The 23929-nt window shown below is 42.6% G+C and overlaps 1 protein-coding gene across 1 annotated transcript in view; it reads right to left on the minus strand.

The window, feature by feature from the left end:
• Nucleotides 1–12508: 12508 nt before the first annotated feature.
• LOC135706293 (mucin-2-like) overlaps nt 12509–23929 on the minus strand; it is a 204437-nt gene continuing 193016 nt past the window's right edge. Inside the window, exons 5-12 of the mRNA XM_065227859.1 lie at nt 16940–18448; nt 16325–16774; nt 15792–15959; nt 14744–15733; nt 14457–14684; nt 13544–14395; nt 13339–13479; nt 12509–13274 (exon numbers count right to left, since the gene is read on the minus strand). Coding sequence (XP_065083931.1) covers nt 13188–13274; nt 13339–13479; nt 13544–14395; nt 14457–14684; nt 14744–15733; nt 15792–15959; nt 16325–16774; nt 16940–18448 — 4425 coding nt within the window. The 3' untranslated portion in view covers nt 12509–13187. The remainder of the gene's footprint in view (nt 13275–13338; nt 13480–13543; nt 14396–14456; nt 14685–14743; nt 15734–15791; nt 15960–16324; nt 16775–16939; nt 18449–23929) is intronic.

The following is a 23929-nucleotide window of genomic DNA, read 5'->3' on the forward strand; positions in this document are numbered from 1 at the left end:
TGGAAAGGTGAGTTTTAATACCTACACACTAAGATTATTTAACAGATTTTGTAAAATTTTACCGAAATCTCAACAGCTGAACGTTTGGTAAACAATTTTACAGTTTGCCTGTAATTATTTACAGATATCTGTGAAAAATTTGCAGATAATTGTGAAACATTACAGGAAATCTGCGAAACTGTTAACCGAACGTTCAGCTGTTGAGATTTCGGTAAAATTTTACAGATTTCTTTAAAAAATTTCTAGTGTGTACAGAAGATGTTGAAAGCTCAGATATACACGGTTAGAAAAAAGTACCCAACGGTCAGTTCACTTCTACCTACTTTTGACTACACGGTGTTTCGCGAAAACCCATTAATGGGCAAAAAAATACCCATTTTCAAACCATGTATGCAGCTGTCAAAAAATGGGGGAATTTTGAAATCATAAAATGGGTGAAAAAATACCCATTAAAAGAATCAGTTCACGGTTGAATAATGGGTATATTTTTTACCCATTAATGGGTGAAAAAACACTTCGAAATTTTATCGTCTCATTTCCGTCACCGGCTCATTGGGAATGCAAACCTCGATGCAAACAGTTACTGTCCGCAGCATATTTGGCGAAAATAGACGATCTCCTTAAAATGATAGAATCCAAAACGTTGGAGAGGCTTACGGATAATATGTATAATAATGTTTCAAGAAAAATTTGAGCGGAACACCTGCATTTATTTTCAATGTTCTACAGAAACATTTTTACATCAACGAGCGCTTGCATCCTCCATTTGTAAAAATGGGTATTTTTTCACCCATTTTACGGTAAACACAATATAAGAAACTGGGTGAAAAAACACCCATTTATTGACAGACCACCCATTTACCCATTTATGAGTAAACCATAGTTTACCCATTAAATGAGGAGGGGCACAAGTAAATGAAAACTACTTTGGTCAGCTTTACCTACTTTTGGGTTCCTGCACTATGCATAGTGCCGAGATGAGTGAAAAGAACTTACTTTTGGGTACTTTTTTCTTACCGTGTAGAGTTGAAGTTGAATAACACACTTATGGCGGTAAGCTCCAACTCGGATTAACTTTTAATACCGTCCCTGTTTGTATGATCTGAAAAATGTTTGCTCAGAATTATGTTGATTAACTCTGATGTCGACATCAAACCAGCCGGACATTCTTGATCGGGATTTAATCCGAGGATAATACCGGTTGGAGCTTACCACCATTAGAAAAAATCATGTAAATTTAGGTGCTCTGAGCCTGACATATACGAGCGTCAATTTTGACATAAAATTGTGTCATAATAGACGTGAAATTCAACTCAATAAAACCTAAGAGGAAGAGGTGACAATTGGCTTCTTCCTCTTTTATTTCTATCTCTATCTCTATCTTTATTTATCTCTATCTCTATCTTACGCACATGAAATCGGCCAATCAGGAGCTGGTTCACGTTTGACAGAAAAGTGGTTCATTTTTGCCCCCGTATTGTCACCTCTTCTCTTAGAATAAAACGTATTTTTCGTCGAGTAACGAACTTTTCTGTCTCGGAGCATTTAATTTTACATTACATGTTTGTTTACGTCTCATCTTTTATGTCAAAGATGGATTCCGTCACATGTAAAATTAGGTATTTCTAACTGTGAAGCTAAATATTCGCAATATTTCTTAATAATTCGGTTTCAATATTTAAATAGAGTGCAATTGCTTTTGTGAATTGATTTTATACAAATAAATGCTCACACTCATACACTAAAACAACAGGAAGAGGAATATTTCGTCTAATAGAAGATTATAAAGCATAATTCAAATATTTAAAAAAATCGATTTAACTCGAATCGATTTTTTTTCTTTCGATATTTTAGAGGATCGATTGTACAGTGAGTTTTAGAATCGATTCGACAACATCGATTTTTTGTTTCAAAACGCCCATTCCTCACTCTCATTTGTGGAAAAATGACAGCACAGCGAACAAAAAATAATCGATTAGATGTTAATCGAATAATTTAAAAAATGGGACATCTCTGATTTTGGTGTGATTGTTTTGATAAAAAAAAGAGCGCAAAATTTCATCTCTACCGAGGGGGAAGCAAAACCACAAAATTACCTTGCATACGGGGGATATTCATTGGATGAAAGGGATGGTGAAAGAGGACACTAAGGCTGTGTTCTATTTGGCGAATTTTCACTTAAATTTGACACTTCGAAAATAAATTAAGATGTTCGAAAATCCCTCTTTTGTTAATCTTCCTATTTTCGAGAAGGTTTTTGTCAAAATTGATTCCTGGTCTGTCAGAAATAAGTCTGGTACAATAGCAGGTTTATTTGAAAATTTTCCATCTGTCAAATTTAATTGAAAATTCACCAAATGGAACGCAGCCTAAAATAGAAAGTTTTTCTTCCGACTGTTTCATCTTAGTATTCATCTTTGGTAAGAGTGTGTGAGAGATAACATGAACATGAATGGCAGCAAACCTCACTCTCATTTTATACCCTTCGCTCATAAGCTCTGAAGCTCAGTGGAATGATTTGGCAGTAGGCATTGGCGTTGACGGCGACTCTGTAGCTCTTTACTGCTATAAGAAAATCCATAAGCAAACGTCAGACTGTGCGTGAAACATGGCGGACTTTATACTATCCTTTCACTCCACCGAAAATTCCCATAAGAAACTGTCTAAATTTGCTGGAAGAGCAAATTTTTCGACGGTGCCGTCAACGCCAATTCTACTCCTCAGAAAAATGCTACGCTCGGCTCATTTCAAACTCGCGAGCGGGGCTCCATCAAGCCTGGGTAAAACTGACGAAGGTATGACAGAACAAAACTCCTTACTCTTTCACACTTACATCGCAGTGCAGAATGCTAGAAAAAGTAGGCTGTTGCAATCATCCTAACCCCTATTTTCAACTCATTGATGTGAGTTATGGCTAAATTCTTGATTGTTGCCAGTCAATTGACAGTCGGTTAAGTGTTCATGGTTTTAAATATTCAAAAAAGATTGATGAGTTTCTTTTTTACAACAATTATAAAAATTTAAGGTAGGGGAAATGACGGCTTCGGCATGCCAGACTATTTTCTGCAACCCAAATTGAAACATTATTTTCACTGGATTTTCTTACGAAAACACTTCGCTGAATGCATGCAAACGATTCTTTAAGCTTTCAGCTTCAATTTGACTATATTTTTACCACTGAGAAAAAGCAGTCTAGCAAGGTTTTCTTGAAATGAAACACACGCACTACAAATTGGAGCTGATTTCGAGTTGCCGATAATAGAACAGCAGATTTACATGCAGTTCAAATGGAACGGTTGCCGAAGAAAAATTGGTTGCCGACAATGCTCGCTCTCACTAGAGAAGATTGGAGCTTTGTAAAAGCGTTTCAAAACAGTTTTTGACAATTCTTTCGACTGAAATTGTTAGAGCAGCTGGCATCAAAAGATTGTAAACAAACCAATACTGCATATGTGTGCGTTCCTTAGAGATCAAGGCTATAGAAAGAAGGTCGCTGCTTAGGTTGCCGAGAATACGTAAATTCCCCTATATTAGTTCTACCATTTTTTTTTTAATTTTTACTCAAAACATCAAACAAAAATTTACCGTGTATATTTTCCCCAGTCTTTTCTCAACAACTTTGCCTCAGATGTCATTTAGTCATTTAGATCAAAAATTACGTTTTCGTACTACAATATATTTAAAAATGTCAAAGTTGCAATTTTGGAGAAAAAAAATACAACATCCACAATGGCCGAATATTTACAATGATGCAAAGTTTCATGCAAACCGGGGAAGGTCGAGTCAATTTATTTTGATTTTTGTTTTGCCCTTTGGTGTGGAACTGTCTCATCTAATCAATCACATCTAATCACTGAACTATGAGCAATGGCACTCAAAGCAACTATCATAAAGCCATATGGTCACCATTGAACCGGTTCTGGATATTCTGGTTCCACATTGTCAAATTTGATATCTCTCTTAACCATATCAAGCGTCATATCAAATCATCTCTACTCGACGTAATATGACACCAAAACAACAACCATGCAACCATATGGCCACCGTAATGCAACAATCCAGAATATGCCGTTTTGAGAACCGTTTATCATATTTCGTCTAGTAGATGTGATTGGATATGTCACTTGCTATGGTTATGAGAAATGTCGTGTAACATTTGAACAGGGCCTATCCTCGTTGATCGATTCTCTTTATCGACTTTCTCTGGTTTACCACGGCAACATAAACAAATTTATCGCTAAGCTCCCAGCACAGTTCGACAGAAGATAATGTTAGCTTGCGCCTGAAATAACACACTGAATGGGAAAATAGCCGGCGCCGGTGGTGTAAGCGTGACTGCTTTCTAACACCCCGATGGGTCTTGGTTCAATCCCAGCCGAGGTCGGTGGGATTTTTCTGAGGCATAAAAATCTCTGATCACGTCTTCCTTCGGAAGGGAAGTAAAGCCGTTGGTCCCGGCCCATGTGTGTTGAATGGGTACGATATCCTACGCAGGTGTGGATGCTGCCTTCCTGCACATTCGATTGCCGTCAATGGATGGCAATCGATGTCCGTCGGTGATTGGCACTAGATTGCGGAACAGAGACCGACGTTAAATAAAGGAAAGAAAAGAAAGAATGGGAAATTCATTTGCAGGCGGGTTATTCGTGAAAGAGAAAATCAATTAAGAGAATCGAACAACAATGATAGGCCCTTTTCTGGTGTTGCGCGAGAAATATCAAATTTGACCAGTTTGAATCATAACCTGGAGTCTCTGCAACCGGTTCTACGTAGACCATATGGCTGTATGAATGTCGTTTTTAGTGCCATTGGTCACATTTCGCCAAGGAATTTAGTCGCTAGTTGTTCGGCACGGATGGCAGAGGAGTTAAAACAAGCTGTCCCGAGCTTGTTTAATCACGCGAAGGTTTACTTACCACGCCGAACGGTTTGGATGGTACACCGTTGCCCTGCCGGGACTGCTGGAGCGAGTGCCTATTTTTTCTCGATTCTATCAAAGAACTGTTCAAGACGCTAAGACAGTTACTCTACTAAATTAAGAGACTGTTACAATAGCGTGGTTCAGATTTTGATAGAAAGAAAAGGAGTGCCTTTAGCATCAGGTGTTTGGACTTTGATTGTAACTGAGGACTGAACTTCTCACTAAATTAGAGATTCTGGTCTCATCAGTAATCTTAATTTAAAACCTGATGAAGCTACTGGCTGGAAGGAATTCGGATCTTAACAGATCGACAGACGTTTTAAGACTAACGAAAACATTCAGTTTATTAAGTTGAAAATTTGCCTTATATAGGGGTTTAAGCCTAGAAAGATTTGTCTCCTGCTAAGATATTCCTAACGTAATGTTGATAAGAATGAAAGAGACAAAAAGTATTCCTGATCTAAACTTATCCATCGTTTTCCTTCAAGATCATGTGATGCATTTTGGGACCAACGCAATCCTTCCAGAATAATCTCACATGTATGCATACGTCTAGGATGCACTTGACTCCTACGCAGCGCCTATACCAAAGCTAAACTGGTGAAAGCGTATAATTTCCCTATGCTGAGTTTATTGCCTGTTTTATGCTGCATGCACCCGTTGGGTACATCCTACTGAGCAAACGAGAGTGTACCGCATATGCGTTCTCTTATTACATAGAATTGACCTATAATATTGTGTCATTTTCGTTGCTCTCGTGTTCATTGAACCTGACTAAGCGAAGGAATGATGAAACAGAACAGCTGTTTATATTTGACTTTGAAATTTTACTTCTTTGCATCGTCTTGGGTGATTCGAGAACGTTCTTCAATTATTGCTAATTTATCGCATTCACAACACTAGTGACAGTTTGATCAAAGATTAATACCAACAATCAATACGAAAGTAACGATTTTAAATTGGCTCACTACTTGACTAGCCTATTGCTCCCATGCAAACGGTTAACGTATCCCATTCTAGTTGAAATTCAAGTGTTACGCAATGTTTGTTTTGATTAGCTATGAAAGTTTGACAGATAAAATGAGGGGCTAGTGGATTTTCCTATGTTTCGAGGGGTGAATTCGATTAGCTTGAGACCGAAGATTGTACCAGAGCTGAGCCAAAAAGTTGAGCTCGTTTTTTCGGGCCCTTCTGGTCTTAGAGTTAACTCTATGTTAATACTAAGATGAAACAGTCGTAAGGAAAACTTTCTATTTTATTGTCCTCTTTCACGGTCCCTTTCATCCAATGAATACCCCTAGTATTCAAAGTAATTTTGTAGTTATGCTGTTCCCTCGGTAGAGTTGAAATTTTGCGCTTTTTTTGTCATAACAATCACATCAAAATCAGAGATGTCCCATTTTTAAAATAACTAGATCCAGAACTAGATTAACAACTAATCGATTAATTTTGTTCGCTGTGCTGTCATTTTTCCACCAATGAGAGTGTAGCACATGTTTGAAACGAGAGAAGTTAATGCTTATATCGACATGATATAACCAACAATCAATACGAAACTAACAATTTTAAATTGGCTCACCACTTTAGTAGCCTATTGGTCCCAAGCAAACGATTAACGTACCCTATTCTAGTTGAAATTCTATTACTACACTATGTTTATTTTGATTCGCTATGAAAGTTTGACAGATAACATCAGGGGTGTGTGGATTCATGCAGAACATGCAGGGGTGAGTGAAATAGCTTGGGACTGCTTGGGACCGTTGTTCTGGTACTGAGTGAGCCAAAAATAATAATGATTTTCTTCGGGACCCAGTGGTCTTAGAGTTACCTCTATGGTATTACCAACAATCAATACGAAACTAACGATTTTAAATTGGCTCACCACTTTAGTAGCCTATTGGTCCCAAGCAAACGATTAACGTACCCTATTCTAGTTGAAATTCTATTACTACACTATGTTTGTTTTGATTCGCTATGAAAGTTTGACAGATAACATCAGGGGTGTGTGGATTCATGCAGAACATGCAGGGGTGAGTGAAATAGCTTGGGACTGCTTGGGACCGTTGTTCTGGTACTGAGTGAGCCAAAAATAATAATGATTTTCTTCGGGACCCAGTGGTCTTAGAGTTACCTCTATGGTATTACCAACAATCAATACGAAACTAACGATTTTAAATTGGCTCACCACTTTAGTAGCCTATTGGTCCCAAGCAAACGATTAACGTACCCTATTCTAGTTGAAATTCTATTACTACACTATGTTTGTTTTGATTCGCTATGAAAGTTTGACAGATAACATCAGGGGTGTGTGGATTCATGCAGAACATGCAGGGGTGAGTGAAATAGCTTGGGACTGCTTGGGACCGTTGTTCTGGTACTGAGTGAGCCAAAAATAATAATGATTTTCTTCGGGACCCAGTGGTCTTAGAGTTACCTCTATGGTATTACCATAGAGGTAACTCTAAGACAACTGGGTCCCGAAGAAAATCATTATTATTTTTGGCTCACTCAGTACCAGAACAACGGTCCCAAGCAGTCCCAAGCAATTTCACTCACCCCTGCATGTACTGCATGAATCCACACACCCCTGATGTTATCTGTCAAACTTTCATAGCGAATCAAAACAAACATAGTGTAGTAATAGAATTTCAACTAGAATAGGGTACGTTAATCGTTTGCTTGGGACCAATAGGCTAGTCAAGTAGTGAGCCAATTTAAAATCGTTAGTTTCGTATTGATTGTTGGTATTACGCTTATGAGGGGTTCAAGATTCGAAAAATGACGTTAAACCACCGACAAACCGACATGAATGATCATACAAATTACAAAGAAATTTTTGATCAAAGCACAAAACTGACATCTGCTGGCGTGTTCGCGGAAAATATTTGCCCTAGCCACGAACACGCGTACAAAATTTATGAATTGGTTCGTGTCCAATCTATTTCGGACAAATTATTTTTATCTAGATAAAACATTTCTATGGTTTTGACAGATGGCATCGCTGCACATTTGAATCGGCCGTTATGGATTCTATATCAAGAGTTAAGTTTAAGTTTCATGTCGGTTTGTCGGTGTCTTTCATACCTTATTTGTGACAAGATATGCGACTAGCACCACAATAAATATGCGTCAAACAACAAAATTTCAAAGTAATGGAAGCAGTTGTAAAATTGCTCTACAGATCACCGTCCTAGTGCCAGCGTGGGACTCTTAAACAGAGCTGTGCACGATGGTCCCCCGGCGAGACAGGGGGTTGGGGCAGGCCCAACAAGCCGCCCTGAAAAAAAAACATAAAGTTGCAAATACTGAAGAAATAAATACGGATCGGAACAATCGGCACAGACCTACGCAACGAAATAAGGACTACGTTTGGAAACTCGGAACATGGAACTGCAAATCGCTCGCCTTCCCGGGCTGCGATAGGTTAATCTATGACGAACTTCAACCATGCAACTTCGAAGTCGTAGCACTGCAGGAACTTTGCTGGACGGGACAAAAGGTATGGAAAAGCGGGCATTGAGCGGCAATTTTTTACCAGAGCTGTAGCACCACCAACGAGCAGGGAACCGGCTTTGTAGTGCTGACGCTGAGTAAGATGCGCCAACACGTGATTGGTTGGCAGCCGATCAACTCGAGGATGTGCAAGTTGAGGACTAAGGGCCGTTTCTTCAACTACAGCATCATCAACGTGCACTTCCAACACGAAGTGAGACCAGACGACGAGAAAGAAGCGTTCTATGCGCAGCTGGAGCAGGTGTATAACGGCTGTTCGCAACGGGACGTCAAAATCGTCATCGGCGACATGAACGCTCAGGTAGGACGGGAGGTAATGTATAGACCGGCAATCGGGCCAAAGAGAGGAAAGGTTTCAAGTAAAGGCAAAACGTCGAAAGTAAATTCGGAGGAAGTGGCTGAAAGGGTAGATGTGTCAATAGTGGTCACGGAAGCTACAGTGAAGGATCAAACCTTGGCTGGTCGGACTTGCAAATCCTGCAAAGGTGCAGATACTGACGAGATGGTTCAGTGTGATAAGTGTGACAAGGGGCATCACTTTGGCTGTGTTGGAGTTACCGAGGAGGTAGCGGACCATAGTTGGAGATGTCCAAAGTGCGTTTCGTAAAATGAGCACAGCGAACGGGATCTACTTCCAGCAAACGACTTCAACCAACCGGTGTCGCAAATGATAGCACGGAGATACAGGAGCATGAGAAGTCGGACAGTAAGAAAGTTGACGGAAGTGTGGCATCGAGTATCCAGTCGTCGTCATCACGGAAATCGTCCAGGACCCTTTTGAAGCTACAAATGCAGCAGCTAGAGGAGGAAGAAAAGTTGGCGAAGCAGTTTCTTGAGAAAAAGTACGCACTTTTGCAGGAGGCAGCCAGCGCGGTAGGAGTTCAACGACTAGTTCCAGCTTGAGAAGAGTACGAGACTGGCTAGTGTCAACAACACACGTCGACAAGAAGGTGGTAGGGTTAACTACCCCATTTTCGGCCTATTAAGCACAACCCGCACTTAGTCTTTCTTAATCTAGCGTAGTTTAGCACCAAACGGAATGTTATTATTACTGATGGCTTCCAAATTTATTTACTTTTCCGTACAGACCGCAAGATTTGATAAAGAGAAACCTATCGTTGATATATTGTCAAAAGTCTAACACTGCTTATTTACGCCAAACTCGGCCTACGGATTCTAAACTCGGCCTAACGCATTGGAACGCAATTGAAACGCCAATGAATTCACTTCGGCCTATCGGATGAAGATAAAAATTGATTCGGTTGAAGCGATTCTTTTGTTTTTGGAAATAATGGGTGCAAACCTTCATATCACGCGTTCTCATTGACTTCTTTCGGTAGCTTATTAACTAAAGTATCGTACCAAACGCATAATTAACTTGTTAACTCTGAAATCATGGATTTATTTGATGTTTTCTGCTCGATAGGCACAAAATGGACGATTAGGCCGAAGTAGTTCACTACCCTATGTTGAAACCGGATGCAGATGTCTTCGATCCACAGCGGCACTCCACGCAGAATCCAGGAACGTTAGTAGACATGAATCTGTTAGCAGCACCGAGAGAGCATCCAATTCCAAGGAAGTAGCACTACCTACGGAAGAGCAGCTTGGCGCAGCTTCTCTTGAAGATGGCTGGAGGGACATCCGTTCCGCCAAAGGTAGTACTGCTGCAGCGGCACTAGGTACTGCAATCCCGGACCGAAGAAATGACTGATTTGACGGCGAATGTAAACTGTTAGTAAAGGAAAAGAATGCAGCACGTGCGAGAATGCTGCAACACCGCACAAGATTGAATGTGGAGCGATACAGCCAATTGCGGAACAGACAAAACTCGGTTTTTTGAAGGAAGAAGCGTCAACAGGAAGACCGAGATTGCGAGGCGATGGAAAATCTGTAACGCGTAAACGTCACACGGAAGTTCTACGAGAAGCTAAATAGTTCACGCAAAGGCAACGTGCCGCAAGCAGATATGTGCAAAGACTTGGACGGTAACCTTCTCACGAACGAGTGTGAGGTGATTCAGCACCTCAACGGTGAAGCTGCTAAAAACGAAGGTGGCACGGCAACAGACCTTGGAGCACGCGCAGAAGACAACAGCCTACCGGCCCCTGATCTTCAAGAAGTTGAGGAGGAGATCGGTCGGCTGAAGAACAACAAAGCAACTGGTGTAGATCAACTACCAAGTGAGCTATTAAAATACGGTGGTGAAGCACTGGCTAGAGCGCTGCACTGGGTAATTGCCAAGATTTGGGAGGAGGAGATATTACCGGAGGAGAGGATGGAAGGTGTCGTATGCCCAATCTACAAAAAGGGCGACAAGTTGGATTGCTGCAACTACCGCGCGATCACACTGCTGAGCGCCGCCTACAAGGTACTCTCCCAAATTCTATGCCGCCGTCTGTCACCATATGCAAGAGAGTTCGTGGGGCAATACCAGGCGGGACGTGCCCACAAATCATTTGTTCATCGATTTCAAATCCGCATACGACACAATCGATCGAGATCAGTTATGGCAGATTATGCACGAGACTGACGCAATTGGTCAAGGCGACGTTGGATCGAGTGATGTGCGTTGTTCGAGTATCGGGGACACTCTCGAGTCCCTTTGAATCTCGAAGAGGGTTACGACAAGGTGGTGGACTTTCGTGTCTGCTATTCAACATCGCGTTAGAAGGTGTGATCAGAAGAGCTGGGATAGACACGAGGGGCACGATCTTCAGGAAGCATATCCAGCTTCTTGGCTTCGCCGATGACATTGACATCATGGCACGGAACTTTCACGGCGAATGAGAACAACCCAAATTTGAGTTTAGTTCACTCATAATCGTCAAAAGTGCAGGAACTCAGCGATGAGTAAATTTGCCTTATGTTTTCCCAGGTTTTTCCAGAATTTTCCAGGGAAAAATTCCCGAATTTGAGAAAAGTAGAGATTGGATTCACTCAGTCTATTGGTACTACTCCGAGACTGAATAAAATTTTCGTCAATTTCCTCATTTTTCGGCAGATTTTTTAGGTTTTCCACAGGAAACCATGGGACAAATTTTACTCATCGCTGAGTTCCTGCACTTTTGGCGATTATGAGTGAACTAAACTCGAATTTGAGTCGTTCTCATTCGCCATGTTGAGACGATGGCGGAAACGTACATCAGACTGAAGGCTGAAGCTAGGCGGATTGGACTTGCCATCAACACATCAAAGACAAAATACATGAAAGGAAGAGGTTCTAGGGAAGACAATGTTAGCCTCCCACCCCGAGTTCAGATTGACGGTGACAAAATCGAGGTGATGGATGAGTTCGTGTATTTGGGCTCATTGGTGACGAAAATGATACCAGCAGAGAAATTCAAAGATGCATTATGGCAGGTAATCATGCCTACTTTGGACTAAGAAGGACGCTCCGGTCGAATAAAATTCGCCGCCGCACGAAGTTGACTGTCTACAAGACGCTGATTAGACCGGTGGTCCTCTACGGCCACGAGACATGGACTATGCTCGTAGAGGACCACCTTGGTGTTTTCGAACGGAAGGTGTTGCGTACCATCTACGGTGGAGTGCAAATGGATGTCGGAACGTGGAGGAGGCGAATGAACCACGAATTGCACCAGCTGCAGGGAGAACCATCCATCGTCCACATTGCAAAAATTGGGCGACTACACTTCGCAGACTACGAGGCTGGCGAAGTGTGGCCATGGATTGAGTATAGTGGAGACGGCTTCTTCGGACAGCAGAGGACAACAAGGCCTGATTGGTAAGTAAGTAAGGGTGATAGTACCCCTGTTATAGGAATCCGAAGAACCCGTTTCATCAACACCATAAATCGTTTGCGGATCGCAATCTAACATCTCCACATCAACGAGGTCATGGAAAGTATGCCGATCAGAAACAGAACTTTGTACGGGAAGTCGATGATATTACAAAAAGTGTGGAAATTCGAGAGCTATTTCACCTGAATGGAAAGCGTTCAACAACCGCAGCAGTAGGGGGGGGGGTCCATCTCCGTTTGATTATCGATGCTTGAGCGAATGAATACTCAGTATGGACGTGATATTAATCATTGCTCCCAAGTCGTATATTCTCATTTCTAAAATCATCTTATTTATTCACTATTTACAAAATTCTACACCACAGTACGAGTTCCTGTTTGCGCACCCCACCGTCGTCTTTGCTGTTGACTCGAGCGAAGTGAGCGCATTTAGCCTAACTATACCACGTAAATTTTAAAATAACAAGACGTGCCTCTTTAGCCAATCCTCCCGGTAGATGGCACAATCGATTGTCGAAGCGATTAACCCGAATGACGATTAAAACAGCAATACGTATGAGAATGATATAAATTAAATTGTGTTTTCCAAAACTAACTTCATGTGGCGTGGAATGCAAGCATTATCACATTTTAGGACTCGTTTCGTTAACAGGTGTTTGCGATTGATAGTTCTTTTTTTTTAATACGTGGAATTCTAGATAGATTACGAGTAAGCATTGTGACCAAGAACAAAAATAAATAGGCTTTAATCGTAAAATTCACAGTCTTATCAGTACACCATCCTATGGACTCAATTTCTCGTCGCAGACATTCACTCAATCGCTCACGTACTCCATCGGCTCAATTTCGCACTGCTACTTCCCCGCTTCCGATGCGTCGTTGGGAATTAGCCTCGCATTGAGCAAAATCTCATAGTAAAAACAACAGCTAGCTAATTGCTAAACAAATATGACTTGATTCCCGTTAACCAGATATTAACCCGTTTGCCGTTCATCTACCGCTAAACCTGTAGTAGCTCAGATCGTCCGCCTGTGGAGCCGGTGGTTGGAACGCCGTCGTAAAACTCTTCGCCGCTCCCTAAAAGCAAATGGCAAAATGTAATTAGGAAATCTTACAATCTGTGGATCACGACCCATCATACCTGCAGCGCTACTCCCAGGAACTGCGAAACGGCTCGCGTAACTCCTATTGCAGCGTTCAACAACTGCCCACCTGGATTGATCGCGCCGAATCCACCGAACAACGATGGCGGTTCCTCCGTTACGCTGGGGTTGATGGGTTTCTGAAAAATCAAAATTACCCTTGTCAAAATCCTCTTATGAAATGATCGTCCCAAGAAGACTTACGGCATCCGGATCCAGTCCTTCGTCGCGGAAGGATTGTGACTGTGGCTGCCGTCCACCGCCTCCAACACCGCCACTCAGGCCGAACGTACTGGCCGGTGGGGGCGAAGCAATCAGCGATGATCCGGGAGTTCGCGGCCGAGTTTGTGGAGCGGTAGCCTGCCACTCGCGCCACAACCAAGATAGACTGTCAAGAATCGGTCGGGAGGATCGCACCGGTGGTAGCTCCGGAGGTCGAACGACTCGTGGACGTGGCCGAGCCGTTGTGATAATCGGTTGCACAGTCGGCACCTGGTTTCTATTGCTGCGAGGTGAAATCTTGGCCAGAATCTCCTCTAAGTTGGCATTGGTATTGGCCGGTCCGATTCCCCGTTGCTTCAGGACGTTTGCGAGGATAGCTTCGTTGGATTTTCCGTACAGTTCCGTGGATTCACCTACAGCGGGACTAGAGTTGTGCTGTTGCTGTTGCTTCAGAAGGAGCTGCTGGAGAACAAGTGGATCCACTGACGGCGGACGACGGGTTGTGGTGGTTGTTGAAGTCGTGGTAGTTCTGGGAGCCGGAGCTAATTGTTTGGTGAGTGTAGGAAGATCCTTACTACTTATGGGGCGCCCCAAAAGGCTAGACAAGAGACGGAGATCGTTGTTGTACGATTGCAGCTCATTATCGAGCTGTTTCTTGGTCTGTTCAACTTCCACGGGTGATAGCGTTGGTGGTTTCTGAGTCGTAGCAATACCGTTAAACTGGTCTCCAATTGGAATACTCTTGGGGTCACGGTTGATCGCCAGCTGCAGGATTCGGTTTGCCAGGGAGCTGTCCACCAATGGATTGGGCGTAGCGAAGTTCGGTAGTTTACGCTATAATGAGAGTTTTGATCAGCGTTAAGGTTTTGTGGAAAATATGACAGTGGAAACCTACCACGTCGTTCAGGAAATCTTCATCATCCTTATCGACAATTATCGTGCTCAAAGGCACGGTCGTTGTTGGCCGAGGAGTTGTTGTTGTTGGCCTCGGAGTGGTTGTGGTTGTCGTTGTGGTAGTGGTGGTGGTGGTTGAAGTCGTGGTTGTAGTTTTAGGCCTCTTCGTAGTCCGCCTGGTAGTCTGGCCCGGAGTTTGACCTCCATTCAGGAATTTTGCCAATTGACGCTGAAAAGGGAACCGTTAGTGCATTGAAGGATAGCAGCAGGTCAATCGTATGAACTTACCAGGAATGCCAAATCGTCATTATCAGAATAGGTTGTGGTTCTGGGCCGCTGAGTAGTCGGAACGAAGAGCGAATTCTGACTGGGACGACTGTTGTCCAACGATTTCGGACGAACCGTCGTGCGTATGGTGGTGGCAGTGGTTGTAGGTCTTGGAGTGGTCGTTGTAGTCGTGGTCGTGGTTGTAGGTCTGGGAGTAGTCATTTTCGTAGTGCTTCTTGTTGTTGTTGTTGTTGTTCTTGTTGTTGTAGGGGAACTCCTGGCAACCGTCGTAGGTTGCGTAACTGCCTTAGTAGCTGCAATATCCCTTTGATTTGCTGCTAGGAATTGCTGAAGAAGTTTAAGATTCGATTCCAATTGGTCAGTTTGTGAGTTTCTCCTTGATGGTTTAGTGGTCGTTACAAAGGATGAGCTCCTGAACGTTGTAGTGGGAGCAGGAGTCGTCGTTGTCGTTGATGTCGTAGTGGTTGTAGGCTTTCTGGTCGTTGTAGTTGTAGTAGTTGTAGGCCTTGCGGTCGTTGTAGTCGTAGTGGTTGTAGGCTTTGTGGCCGTGGTAGGTTTAGGAGTCGTACTGGTTGTCGTGGTGGAAGTCGTCGTGCGCTCCGTACTAGTCGTCGTAGGCTTTTCAGTGACAGGAAGTAACGTAGAAGTTATGAAATTGTTAAGTTCTGAAACTTCCGTCTTTGTTGCGATTGACTGATCGTTTGCGTTCGAATCAGAAGAGATGCGCAGATCAACGTCACTGGGAATTTGGGTGGATAAATCAGGCTGCGACGTAGAAACTATACGTTCCAACGACGACTCCGTACTCAGCATTGGTACACTTTTGAACTCGACAATATTATCGGGAACTGTATTGTCAGCGATAGCTATGTCCTCCGTACTCGAGACTACAGCGATAGTTTCCTCACTCTCTGACGTCGGTCTCCACCGGTAGATCAAATCCGGAGCGTTCGGCCGATTGATACGAACTTCTTCCGAAGGTTTCGTCGTCTGTAAGTATAACATACGTAGACGCTCAAGCCTCCCAGGAAAATCTGAAATAACTTACCGTAAAGTCTATATCCAGTGAAATCTTTGTCGGTCCATCGGACTTCTTCGAGCCGGCACCCTTCGACCGACTCATCGCCAGGCTGAATACATTGTCCGACTTGACCTTGGTTTCCAGCTGCTTTTCATCGTTGTACTTTCTCAATAGCTCAATGATTGCTGTAGTGCCCTGTGATCCCCAAAAAAACAAGAAGAAGGCTGGTTAACACAATCTACCCTCAAACACTACAAGATGTGCACTACAGTCTAAGAGAAGCGGCAATGATTAGACAACGTTTCTAACGTTCTACAGAGTGGTGATTGGTGTGAGTGCGGAAGCGAGATGCTGGTTGGAGTTTTAGTGAACATGCGATCAATGTGAATGTGGATTAACGACGTGTCTACGGTGTATGGGTAGTAATTTTGAGGCATGCTTCTCCGATCGTGCAGTTCGGAGCTAAAACTAGATAAAACTGCATTGAGACGACTACTACTGAGTTGCGCAAAGCGAACTAAGGACGTGACTAGAGCGTAAACTTGATTTTCCGTAAGTACCGTAGCTTCTTTCGGAATGGAAGTGGTAGTAGTGGTACTAGTTGGGGATGCAGTGGTGGTGGTTGTAGTGCTGGTGGAAGATTCTCGGTAGATTGCACTGTTGGGGTCCCGTAGTTGCCGGGGATCGATATCGGTGATTTCGACGCGCCCCCGCTGGCGAGGACGATCTGGAACGATCGTGCCATTCGGGTACCGACGGACGATGGTTCCGTTTGCGTAGATGCCGTAGACAATTCGAGCGTTCTCGGTAGTCGTGGATGGCTCATCGTCGTCACCTCCGATGATTCGCCGGATAACTGTATTGTTCGGGAGGATACCGTAGACTACGATTCCACGCGATCTGGGTTTCGGCGTGGTTAGTTCGGTGGTGCGGGAGGTGCTTGTGGCCAGAGACGGTGCACTGGTGCTGGTGGTGGTGCTAGAGGTGCTGGTGGTGGTGGTGGTGGAACTCTGTGTAACCCCGACAATAGGAGGACGCACGATGAATCTTGGGTGGTACTCGGGGGGAGTTTCGGACGTTAGGATTCGCACACGGGGGGTTACAATGTAGGGGGACCGAGGGGGAACCGACGTGGCATCGGAGGAATTTTGAAACGATTCGGTAGTCCTACTTACGGTCATTGGGGCCGATGTCACGATCGTGGTGATGGTTGTCGGGTCCGACTCCGTGGTTGTCGTTGGTGGCTCGGCGGTCGTTGTAATAGTACTCGTCGGTAGTTCGGTGTGAGTCAGTGGTGGTGATTTAGTAACGTTAGTGTAAGCGAGCGATTCCGAGACACTTTCCGTAGGCGGTAAGTTTGTAAGCATAGCACTACTGTTGTTGTAGTTGATGTTGTTGGTGATGGTGGCGAAGGCGGTTGTAGTGGTGGTGATCATGGAGGTGGTGGTATCAATGGAACTAGGAGTAGCAGTGCTAGGCATGAAAGTGTTTTCTAGCTCGCTGGGCGTGGTAGATGGCGCATGCTGTGCTCCCGAATTGCTATTGCGAACGTCCAAGGCGAACGTCGTAGCCGCTGTTACGGTCGTTGGGACCGGAGGAGTCGTTGTTGGATAGGTCGAGGGATCAGCGCTTTCGGTTAGTGGCATGTTAGTGAGCGACTTCGTTAGCATGCTCTCGGTAACGGCAGTGGTCATGGTAGTTGTAGGTTCCTGAGCAGTGACCGTAGTAGGAGTAGTGGTTGTTTCTGGGGATCTTGGGGTCTGAGAGAAAGGAAATAGGTCGTTCAAAAAAGGATCGCTAGCACTGACGGCTATGGAGCGTTCGGTGGAGGTTGGGATCGGGACTTCGACTTCTTCGGATTCCAGGAATCTTGGTCGGAAAACACTTTCTAGATCATTGTTGTTAATGAGTTCACCCGTTTCGGATAACATGCTTGATTCGGGGCGTACGCTGTCCACCACCGCCGTAGTGGGCCAGACGCTAGTGGTCCCCTCTGTAGGAGTATTATTTACAATAGTGGTAGTATCGATTGGGTCACTAGTATATACAGATGCTGTGCCCAGTGCGATAGGCATAGCAGAGGTGCTACCAACTTCCGGTACCTTGGCCGAAGGCTTTCGCAACGTGCTTGGCTTGGGCGTAGTGGTGGTGGTGGTAGTAGTGGTGGTAGTGGTGGTGGTGGTCGTAGTAGTTGTCGTCGTAGTGCTAGAAGAAGAGGGAGGTGCCGGTGCATCGGTGCTAGAAGACAAAAAAGATAAACTTTCTGTTGGCTGCGAGAGGATCTCCGAGAGGGCACTAAAGATCGACACGGTCACCGAGGGTACGTGGTTCGGCGTGTCGACATCGATACGACTCTGGGTCAGCCCGGCGGCCACCGGTTCCACCTCGCGCTCGCTTCCACTCTCATTGCCATTCTCGTCCGAGGAAACCATCATCTGTCTACTAGGATGGCTACGGTCGAGCAGCAACCCTCCTCCTCTTCCTTCTCCCAAGATGATTTCTTCATCTTCTTCTTCACCCTCGTCGGCGTCGACATCGATTTCGTTAGCAAGTGCTGCCGCACTGGAAGAGTGGTGGAAGGTGCCGTTGGCAGCGGTGTTGGTGGTGGTGATGGTTTTGGTGGTGTAGGCGGTGGAAGCGTTAGCAGTCGTTAGCAAAGAGTGGCCTTCAAGTCTGACCTTTGCCTGAAAGGAATGCAGGTAAGTCGGTATTGATCGGTTTAGAGAAACAAGAACAAGTTCAAGGAAGCGTCTAGATGTAAGCACAATTATCATTTACATGTAAGTATAAATATATGTACAGTTCGGATCTCCGCAATAAGATCGTGCCGTCGCGCGTCATTCAAGCATAAAACGAATTTTCCGACGCTTGACTGACTTTGTGTGTACGGTCTTACTTAGGTGTTTCAATGTTCTTCATGTGATTGTGTACTCCAAATTGAATCAAATTAGGGCAAGGTATAGTTCCACAGACAGAAAGAGAGACAGAGGAAAGGTTAGGACGAAGAAAAACTAGCTACTTTCCCGGCGAGAAAGGATACGAGAGAGCAGATAGAGGCGGATAGAAATAGCCAAACGTGCTTTAGTGTCGCGACGGTGGTGGTGGAGGTGGTGGTGTTTTCGCCCTGGAATAAGAAAAAAACAAGGAGCAACTGAATCGTTGGGCTGCGGCGGCGGCGAGTAGAAGTAGAACTAACGATAGTTGTTGCAGTAAAACTAATCGAGTTGCATAAAACTTAATATGCATAAAAGATATTGCTGAGTGTGTGCGAGGTGCAGCAACTGGCAGCTGCAGCTTGCATTTGGCACGGGCTCACGGCTGCCTCGTGGTGATGCGATGTGGTGAATAAATAGGATGAAAGTTTAATTTTACTACTGATAGGAAGCAACGCGGGCTGCTACTTACAGACCAGTCACATTCATACATACAGGCATACATACAGCTTCGCGTTTAATTTTTCCCCTGGTAAAGACCCATTCTACGTTAGGTACTATGGGTTGTGAGGTGAGCTAGCAATCTAGCGAGTTTGCACTCGTTTATTAGTCAAATGCTTTTGTTCTAGATCGTTAGTATAGCTACAGCAGAAGTGTAGTTTTAATTATGCCACAAGAACGGTGTACTTACGTTTAGCGAATGATGATACATATGAATCTAAATGAATGCCAAACAAATCTACTTCTGCTACTGCTCATAGTATCGAACGCAAGAGGATGGATATGAAATTAAGAGAACTTTACCTTAAGATTTGAATTAGATATTTCCATGGTTTCCCAGAAGATTGGGTATACAGTTAAGTACATTGGTCTTCGAGATCAAGAGTTAAACACCGATATTACAGTTATTTTTTATGAAGCATGTTCTAGCTGCGAAAAGGTACTCAGGTACCTATTGATCCATTTGGTCTGCTAGTACCCGAGCAGGAACGAATATCTCAATACCTTCAGTAGGTGTGGATGAACCCGACATAATAGGTAAAATACCAAAGAATTAGACCAAAAAAATATCCCCACAATATCATTCCAATACCAAATTAAGTAAATGCAATACCAAAACGATACTACAGAGGTATTCTTTTGGTATCCAAATATCAATTTTTGTTATCTCGATTGTATTTTTCATACAATTATTTGGTATTTTACCTCTTATGTCAGGCTGATAAATTCCAAATTTTGGCATCAGGAGCAGAATTACTTCTTCATAAGTTATTTTCTCCTGCTCGGGTATCCATGCAGAAAACCAGTTTTTGTTACATTGAAACGATGAACTGTTCCGTAAATCTTGGAAAAAATGCTCATTAACTGCGTAGCTACTCAGATTTACTTTCGTGAATGTGTTATTTTTTATAGTCAGAAGAGCGGAACGACGGGCACGCGTTCAGAATTAATGAAGCTTCTTTTAGAATCTTCTTCAGTAAAAGCTTATAAAGAATATAATTAAGAGCTACAGAGGGGGTGACCCCGGCGTAATGGTTAACATTCAATCCTCTCACGCCAAAGCCACGAGTTCAAATCTCACCCCCGGACAAGTCACGAATGACCCAAGAGTTTTAAAGTCACTATAAAAAAGAAAATAAATAAATAAGAGCTACATCCCATGTTACTGGAGCGCAACTAAATCGTACGCCCATTTAAAGATATCCCAGCGAGCGAAATTTGACTGGTACAGTGGTTGAGGTACTCAAACCAGTGCTGAAAATTGTCACCGTCACTGCATAAGTTGTAGCTACTATGACAACCATTGCAACATCGCCATCAACCAACGTGTGACAAACCAAAAACTGTATCATAAGTGCTTCATTCACTGCTGATAGACAGTGTGTCATTTTGTATTGACGTTCAAAGCGTGTTGCTAGTCTTCTCACTATGATCGTCAAGACAAGAAATATCATGTCACTACGGTTTTCGTATAGGACACTCATCCTGCTCAGTTTATAAAAGTGTTTTGTTCGAACAAGCATAACCGTCTGGTTTTTTTTCGTGTTGGGAATTTCGATCACTGCAACCAGTACTTAGATCTAGGTATTGTGATATGTTCCCCGCTTTAATATTGCTTTATCAGCATGTCGTATCACCATTTTATGAAGCGACCGACATAGGTTGACCGAAAGCATTTTCCCAGTCAGGTATTACATTTTGAATGAATTGCACTACTTGGCTGGGAACTGAATTCCAAATATCAAAGAGTTCTGTCAGCCCCTTATCCAGAAAAATACGCCTCTTATTGAAGATTGCTGTACAAGAGCATAGCAGGTGTTCGGAGTCTTCTTTTTCTATGCCACATAATCGACACATGTCATCTGGAAGTTTTCCTATTAGCTTCAAGTGTTATTGACATGGACAGTGCCCTGTTATTAAACCAGTGTACATACTGAGATCTTTCTTTGATGGTTCAAAAATTTTGCTAGTCATTGAAATACTCGGATTAATAAACCGTTTCGACTGCCTAGCAATGAGAGAGTTGTTCCAATTGGTCTCCACTTTCATTTTTTCCCATTTCTTGAACTCCATTCTAAGAGAGCAAGCAGAAACTCCACAGAATGGTTCTGGTCCTATAAATTGTTGAGATGATCCAAGCCTAGCTAGTGTGTCGGCTTTCTTATTCCCTTGAATTCCACAATGGCCAGGAACCCAAAATAGGTTCAGGCAGGCCAATTTTTTGAGTGAGATTGCGCATTCCCATACAAGTTTAGAATTACATGTTGCTGATTTCAAAGCATTTAGTGCTGCTTGGCTATCAGACATAATGCAAATATTCGAATGTCTATAATTTCTACGCAAGCACATTTTAGAACATTCAAGAATTGCTTGGACTTCTGCTTGGAACATGGTAGGCCAGTAGCCCATAGATATTGAGATATTTATACCCCTGCTCCTACACGATTATCCAATCTAGATCCGTCTGTATAAAAGACAATCGATCCTGGACGAATGTTTGGCCCCCCATTGTCTCACAAATCGCGATCCGCATCTGCTACATTGTAAAGACGATCGAAGTGATATTTTCTCTTCATCCAATCTTCATTTTGTAACACAATAGAATCAATATTGAACATTTTTAGGATGCTCATATGTCTTCTAAGATCAAGGAAGTGCTGCGACCGTCGAATCCTGAATTCACTCCTTTCGGCTTCCAATTGAATAAATTGATGCAACGTAAGCAGATAAAGTAGAGCATCTAGTGCCATACTTGGTGTGCTGCTCATTGCACCATTTATTGAGAGAGTAGGTAGCCTTTGCAGCCTCCCAGCTTCTTCTGAGCTGATTTTTCATTGATTTTAGACCACCAAGCCAATGATGCATAGGTTATTCTGGATCTTACAATCGTCAAATAAATCCAGTGGATCATTTTAGGTTTCAGTCCCCATTTCCTACCAAAAGTGTTTTTTTTTACTTATCCAAAGAGCATTTGTTGCCTTACCAATGACTTGCTCTAGATGCGAATTCCAATTTAGTTTGCTGTCAAGTGTAACTCCCAGATATTTGACTGTGTTTGAAAGTTCTAAAAAAATTCCTTTCAGTTTAATACTATTTATGGATTTTTTTTTTCTTCGTGTGAATGGTACAATAGTTGTTTTAGATGGATATTCAATCCTTCGCTAGTGCACAACGATGAAACATAATTTAAAGCAATTTGCATTCTACTTGAAATGACATAGTATATTTTCCACGCACTAATATGACTATATTATCTGCGAAGCCAATAATCTCGAAGACCTGTGCTTCTAAGTTTTTGAGAAGGTCATCAACTATTAAAGACCACAGTAGAGGTGAAAGAACACCTCCTTAAGGACACCCTTTTACAGCTCTTACTGTTATGGATGAGCTTAGAAGGCTTGCTAAGATTTCTCTTTTGCTAAGCATTTCGTTAATCCAATTAACTATGCTTTTATCGAACTCATGTTTTATCATAGCGTTTTCCATTGAGTGATAAGATGCATTATCAAATGCTCCTTCAAAATCAATGAACGCTGCTAGGGAAATTTCATTTGATTCAAAGGATTTTTTCTAGTTTTGTAACCAGCGTATGAAGAGCTGGTACATTTGATTTACCAGTTTTATATGCAAACTGATATTTATTAAAAGGAATTGTAACCAAGTACTTTGACTTTATATACTCATTAGACTGATGCAAAATTTGAAATTTTCGCTCCACAGTGCTTAAACGGTTCCAAACTGGGCCCTGATTGGCCTCTCAAAATTTGAACTCATTTAGTGAGAAACTGACTTGGCACAAACCATTTGAAGTTTATATGGGAATTACTATGGAGAAACCATAATTTCGATTCATATGTATCTCAAAATTCACCAGTTCACTCTACTTTAGAGAATGATAGCTGAGCTTCTTGAAAATTTTCACAGCTACAACTTTGTTGAAGACTAGTTTTCGATCAAATGTAAGGAACAAAAGTTATTAATGATTCAAGTCACTGATGTCTTATGATTATGCTCAATCATCTGTTCAGCAGGCAACATTGGTGTTTATGGCGCGTAGAATAGAGGACAAAAACCATGGCTACTATGTCACACTGCAGAATACAGTGGTGCTCACAATACAGTTGCTTTATCTTGCCATAAGATTATCAATCTCTTAAACAATTAATAACTATTTAATTTGACATTTGGCTGAAAAACGATTTTATGCAAAGTTGTAGCTGATGAAAATTCCCATAAGAATAGCAATAGAATTTATAAACAGTACAATGCGTAAAAAGGTTAAAAGACAATGAACAAAAAGTTTTGTTTTCCCATAGTAATCTCCATATAAACTTCAAATGGTTTGTGCCAAGTCAGTTTCTTATCAAATGAGTTTAAACTTTCGGAGGCTAATCAGGACCCGATTTGATACCGTTTGAACATTGTGGAGCGAAAATTTCAAATTTTGCATCAGTCTAATACTCATCTATTATTTTCTCCATTATATTCAGCATATTTTAGGATTTAGGAGACGTTTTATCCATTTTGCAAGCCTTCGAAATAAATATAACCTTAACTTGACGCCAGTTTATTGGAACATAGCTTAATGTTAAGCTTGCTCTAAACATGTCTGTAAGAATAGGTGTCAATGTTTCTTTCCCTTTCTGGAGTAGTACTGGAAAAATTCCCTCCATACCTGGTGATTTGAAAGGTTCAAAAGAATCAATCGCCCATTAAACTCGTTTCTTTGTA

The sequence above is a fragment of the Ochlerotatus camptorhynchus genome, unplaced genomic scaffold, assembly GCF_037179485.1.
Source record: "Ochlerotatus camptorhynchus isolate MF236.1 unplaced genomic scaffold, CSIRO-AGI_Acam_v1.1 ptg000277l, whole genome shotgun sequence".
NCBI classification, from domain to species: domain Eukaryota; kingdom Metazoa; phylum Arthropoda; class Insecta; order Diptera; family Culicidae; genus Ochlerotatus; species Ochlerotatus camptorhynchus.